This window comes from Gossypium hirsutum, chromosome D11 (genome assembly GCF_007990345.1).
Source record: "Gossypium hirsutum isolate 1008001.06 chromosome D11, Gossypium_hirsutum_v2.1, whole genome shotgun sequence".
NCBI classification, from domain to species: Eukaryota; Viridiplantae; Streptophyta; class Magnoliopsida; order Malvales; family Malvaceae; genus Gossypium; species Gossypium hirsutum.
The window spans coordinates 13051481-13057480 of NC_053447.1; the positions used below are offsets into that span (position 1 = coordinate 13051481).

Here is a 6000-nt window from a genome sequence, read left to right on the forward strand (position 1 = left end):
ATCATAATTCGTATAGTACTACTATTATTGCACATATTGTATTTTTGTATCGGATGTTGTGAGCCAATAAAAGGATTAAGAGTCGTATATAGACTACTCGGGATAGATGTGATGTATTGTAGGATAATTCGCTGTCCTCCATCGATTAATACTTTAACATGTAGTTGAATCCTCCATCGATTAGGATATGCCCATAAATTGAGGTGTCATTTTGCAGCATAACCTATACTTTGCTTCAACAATTTGCTATTCAGCACTAGAATAAGATATTTTCAGTTGGCTGTTGTGGGGGTGAGGTTATAATTTTGTATTATGATAGTAGATATTGAAATTTAAAATTTTGGAAGGATAAAAGTATGAATCTATTGATTTTTAGCTAAAATTAACAATCAATTGAATCTCCCTTTTACAATTATCTCGGAGTAGGCATTAAATTTAGCAAAGTAAGAGTTTGAATGAGTTGTATTAATAGAATTTACATGCTAAGCAAAATCATTCCCAAGTTAAAAAAAAAAAGATTTTTGTTTATGGTCATGATTAAATGTATGTAATGCTTACAAAGAGTATAAAAACAATGTCAATTTTATTTGTTATGAATTGGAGACATGTATGCACATGTATGGTAGATTGTTAATACATATGAATATATCAATAGGACATGTTCAACTTCAACAACATTTTAGGCAATATTTTTCCATCTAATTCTTAACCGATTTTCATGATTCTTGAAGCATTAGACTGCTTTGCTAATCTATTATCAAACGAGATGCAAAAAACTGGGATTAAAAGCAAGCATTCTTCTAAAATCCAATAGAACCGCAATAACATCATGATGAACCCTAGTTTTGACCAATGTAGCTTCTAAACCATATTCATTCCAAGATAATAGCCCAAAAATCACGTAAAAATATTCATTAGAAAGCTCATAAAATAAGCTACGTGATGCAAATTTTTTTACAAAATTTCATCGATTATAACTCAAGTTATGCTTAAATCAATTGAGACCAAAAACACACCTAAACTACCCTAAACATAAAGTTCTTGCTCATGTCTTCCTCCCAATCCCTTCCTTCCATCCCCCTCATATTTTGGACCATAGATGAACGTCTCATCCAACGGTCCATATTTAAAATTATGAAAGAGAGTGATCCGTGTGCTAGTCGTTCCTACCAATCAAATTTCATTTTATGGATACCGTCTAACTCACACATGACTATTTAAATCCCTTCATTTCCGTTCCCTTCATCACACGACGAAATTATCAGTGCATTACCACTTTGATCAATCCTTAATTTCCCAATTTCTTCTGAAACCCTAATCCTAAATTGATACCCCAACTTCGGTGTTCCAATGGCCACTGAGGAACCAACTGTCGCCGTGGAATCTGCGCCTGAGCCGGCGGAAGAGAACCCCGCTGAGGCTACAGCCAATCCCAAATCTGGCAAAGCAAAGAAAGCTAAAGAGCCCAAAGCCAAGAAGGCTGCAGCTCCTAGGAAGCCACGAGCTTCTCCTGCTCATCCTCCTTACGAAGAGGTATTTCATAATTCAATTTTTTGCTAAATGGTTCAGATTATGTTGTAGGTTTCCGTAATTCAGATCTGAATTCGTGTTAATATGTTATCTGTCTGTGACAGATGGTCAAAGATGCAATCGTTACTTTGAAGGAGAAGACTGGATCAAGTCAGTATGCTATCACTAAATTCATTGAAGAGAAACAGAAGAATCTTCCTGGAAATTTTAAGAAGCTTCTGCTTTTCCATTTGAAGAAGCTTGTGGCTGCTGGGAAGTTGGTCAAGGTTAAGAATTCGTATAAACTTCCTTCGGCTAAGGCTTCGAAGCCGGCTATAACTGCTTCTGCTCCCGCTAAGAAGAAGCCGGCTGCTAAGTCCAAACCTGCTTCGAAGCCCAAGGAAGGGAAACGTGCTAAAACAACTTCTAAATCCCCTGCTAAGACAAAGGCTAAAGCGGCGGCCAAACCAAAGGCTGCTCCTAAGGCTAAATCCACCGCAACGAAGACAAAGGCTGTGGCTGCTGTGAAGCCGAAGGCGACTGCATCTGCTAAGCCAAAAACCGTAGCAAAATCGAAGGCGAAGCCAAAGGAGAAGCCGGTTAAGGCTTCGAGGACTTCAACAAGGACTTCTTCTGGGAAGAAGGCGGCTGCTCCTAAAGCTGCTCCGAAGAAGGCTGCTGCGCCTAAAAAGGCTCCTTCGAAGAGTGCTAAGCCGAAGAGTGTCAAATCACCGGCGAAGAAAGCTACGACGAGGAGGGGAAAGAAATGAGAAGGGAGGCTAGTCGAAATAGGGGTAGTCTTGTAAATTGGAGTGATGTACAGTGGGTGTATATGGATCCATGTATACCCACGAAATATAACATTCAGATCTCTTTTTTAATATTTTTATTTGAGTTGGTTTTTTTTTTCGTGAGTTTAAAAGTTGAAACAGTTGTTAGATGTAACTTTCAGTTGAATGTATTATGAGATAAACTTAGAGCATTGATCTCTCTGATCTGTTTCCGCTTCATTGTGGTTTCGATGTTGGTTTGTAATGATAGCTTCACCAAATTTGATGGATTCAATTATTCTTTCTCGAGTGGAACTTCTAATTAACCATTTTTTCCAACTTCAAATATCAGTTCTTGGAGATGGGCCTCAAAATTTCCAGCCATTTGTGTTCTAGTGGTGTATCTGCAATATTGTCCTTCTCTTATTGATATTTACGTGTCGGATAGCTTATGACTCTATCAGTGAAGCCCATGCTTCTTCCGACTCTTCCACCAACATGATGATTGATGATGAAATCTAAAAACGAATCAACCCCAAAGAATGTACCCTATTATTTTAAGGTAAGCAAAAAGTAAGGCCACTGCATTACATAACCAATCTATTTATATTTATATTTATATGTTTTGATGCATTATAGAATATAGATTTATACAATGAAATTAGTAATTTAATTTATATGTATTTATTTAAGGACTTATGGGAAAATCCTTTTTTCCCCGTATTCCTAGGATAGGATGGTTCAAGTTCAAATTGTCTGCTTCTAGCCTCTCGGTCCATGACCCAATGGACCTGAGAAAACAAAAGATCCGTATCCACTAACATTGAGTTGCGACTTGCGCGTTATTAGTTGAGGTTCCCTAGTCTGGTTTTTCTAAAACATCCGGCAAAATGGTCGCCAGCAGGATGGTCCGCGTTGCTTCAGCCGCTAATGGAGCTGCTCTATCATGTTCTTCTTCTTCTTATGCAGAATCTACTCCAATAGGTAAACTCTCATCTCTTTTCAATTCCCGCCAAAGCCCCACTTTTTCTAAGAATCCCAAATCTTCAAACCTCAACAAACAAACTTTTGCAAGTCAAGAACCACTTCACAAATTTCTCAAATCAGGGGCTATTACTCTCGATAAAGCATTGCAACTTTTTGATCAGATGACCCAAATGAAACCCTCTCCTCCAATGTCATCATTTAATCTGTTGTTAGGTGCCCTTGTTAAGATTAAGCAGTATAATCATGTCGTTTTGCTTTGCAAGAGATTGGATTCTATTGGGTTTTCGCCTAATTTCTTTACCTTGAATATTCTGCTTAATTGTTTATGTCGTGAGGGTCGAATTAGTGATGCTTTCGCTGTTTTCGGTAGGCTTTTTAGGTGGGGTTTTAGACCAGATACTCTAACTTTTACATCTCTGATTAAAGGGCTGATTGTCGAGGATAAGGTTGGTGAAGCAACTAGGTTGTTTGGGAAAATTGTTGTATTTGGTTGTCAGCCTAGTGTTATTAGTTATGGGGCTTTGATTAATGGTCTGTGTCGAATGGGGAATACGAGTATTGCTCTTCGGTTATATGAGGAAATGGTTAATGGAAATGGGGTGTGTAAGCCTAACGTTATTATTTATGGTAGCATTATCGATGGCCTGTGTAAGGAGGGTATGGTAGAAAAAGCTAGTCAACTTTTTTCGGAAATGAAGGGTTGGGGAATTTTTCCGGATGTGATTGTTTATAGCTCCCTACTTCATGGTTTTTGTTGCATAGGTAACTTGGAGAAGGCTAAAAGTCTGTTTCTTGAGATATTGGATAAAGGTGTGCATCCTAATGTGATCACTTTCAATGTGTTAATAGATGCACTCTGCAAGATGGAGAAGTTGGAAGAAGCGAATCAGTTGTTGAATTTAATGATTCAGAGAGGAGTAAATCCTGATATAATAACATATAACACATTGATGGATGGGTATTGCTTGGCTGGTAAGCTTGATTTTGCAGGGGATTTGCTTGCTTCCTTGCAAAATAAGGATAATGGACCAGATGTTGTTAGCTTTAATATAATGATCAATGCTTATTGCAAAAACTGGAAGGTTAATGAAGCTATGAGGCTTTACCGGGAAATGATCGCGAAAAGGATTAAGCCAACAGTTATCACGTATAACACCTTATTGACTGGTCTTTTCCAGGCAGGAAAGGCTGACGAAGCAAGAGAACTGTTTGGTAAGGTGCAGTTCGGTAACATTGCACCTGATTCTTGCACGTATAACATCTATGTGGATGGACTTTGCAAAAACGATTGTGTCTCAGAGGCACTGGAACTGTTCCATAAGTTAGAAAGTTGCAAGTTTGAATTTAGCATTAAGGTGTTCAACTCCGTTATTTATGGGCTGTGCAAAACAAGGAAGCTTGAAACAGCTTGGGAGCTATTTTATGGATTGCCAAATAAAGGCTTGGAACCAACAGTTGTAACTTATTCTATAATGATCAATGGGATGTGTAAGGAAGGGCGACTAGAAAAGGCAAATGATTTGTTAATTGAAATGGAGGAAAAGGGTTGTGCTCCAAATGTTGTCACGTTTAACACACTCATGCATGGTTTTGCTCAGAAGAATGACACCCAAAAAGTAGTGAAACTTCTTCATAAAATGGTGGAGAAAAAATTGTCACCTGATGCATCCACTGTTGCCGCAGTTGTAGATTTACTTTCAAAAGATGAAGCATATCTTGAAACTCTGAAATTACTTCCTACATTTCCAGTCCAAGTGCTACCTAAATAAGGCCAGAGTGAAACTTGTTTGCGAGCTTTGAGTGCCAGTCAAAATCCTTGACTTGACAGAGCTTCTGCAGAGACTTAACATATTGAGGGGAGGTTTCAAAATGTGTTGGCTTACACACATGTTACATCACTTTCATTTGAGTCCAAGCCCGGAATTATTAGCATTCTCACATTCTGATACCAATTCTTCAATGTTAATCTGTTGTAAAGTTTATGGTTTGAAATCCTGGGGAAATTGCAAAGGCAGTACGTATAAATGTCAATATGGTTTGAAGGATTATTTGAAGGAATAGTTGGTTCTGACAAAGTTATTACAAGGTAGAATCATGTAGTTGTTGGTGGGAAAACATTCAATGTCTTAGAAGTTGGGAATTTGGTTGCTTGATCACAGTAGAATAATGTGTTTGTGGAGTAGTTGCTGGCAAACTCAGCTGAGAAACTAATATTTCTTCATGGCATTTACATTATGTAAGCCTGCAATCAAATATTCTCTTATCTTGGTTCAAGTTCAGATTAGAAGAACAGAGCCTTCCACAGTGAAGCTGAGTTGTCCTCCAGAATAGCCCTTCAACCAGAACGTCTGGGAGGCATGAATTTTCTTCCTTGGCTTAATACGTATTATAACTAAATTATCACTTTGATACTTGCAGTAACTTTTTATCAGTTTGACCTTGTACTTCAGTTCTGCATAGTCCATTACCCCAATCCGATTGTCCGTTTTAAAAAAATACCCAACCAATCATATATATATTTTAAAAAAATAAAAAGTAAAAAAACAGAAATTTTAAAAAATCATTAAGAATCCAAAAAAAAATAATCATAAACAATCCCCAAAATTATTATAACTTAGAAAATTATAAAAACTAAAAAAATCATAATTTATTTTTGAAAAATGATAGAAAAACATTTTTTAAATTATAAGTAAGCGAAACTTCAAAAAAAAAATCATAAAATTTTTAAAAAAAT

At 37.0% G+C, this 6000-nt stretch overlaps 2 protein-coding genes across 3 annotated transcripts; both read left to right on the plus strand.

Moving 5' to 3' along the window:
* Positions 1 to 1216: 1216 nt before the first annotated feature.
* LOC107924311 (histone H1) lies at positions 1217 to 2491 on the plus strand. The gene is made up of 2 exons (XM_016854691.2): positions 1217 to 1533; positions 1635 to 2491. The coding sequence occupies exons 1-2, from the start codon at positions 1351 to 1353 to the stop codon at positions 2277 to 2279; spliced, it is 828 nt and encodes a 275-aa protein (XP_016710180.1). The 5' UTR covers positions 1217 to 1350; the 3' UTR covers positions 2280 to 2491.
* Positions 2492 to 2999: 508 nt separating this feature from the next.
* LOC107923023 (putative pentatricopeptide repeat-containing protein At1g12700, mitochondrial) lies at positions 3000 to 5710 on the plus strand. 2 transcript variants are annotated; one of them, XM_016853224.2, is made up of 2 exons: positions 3000 to 3263; positions 4116 to 5710. In XM_016853224.2, exons 1-2 carry the CDS (start codon positions 3170 to 3172, stop codon positions 5033 to 5035), a joined length of 1014 nt encoding a protein of 337 aa, XP_016708713.1. In that variant the 5' UTR covers positions 3000 to 3169; the 3' UTR covers positions 5036 to 5710. The 2 variants fall into 2 exon arrangements, with proteins under 2 accessions (XP_016708713.1, XP_016708712.1); XM_016853223.2 differs by having other exon boundaries at positions 3001 to 5710.
* The last annotated feature ends 290 nt before the right edge of the window (positions 5711 to 6000 follow it).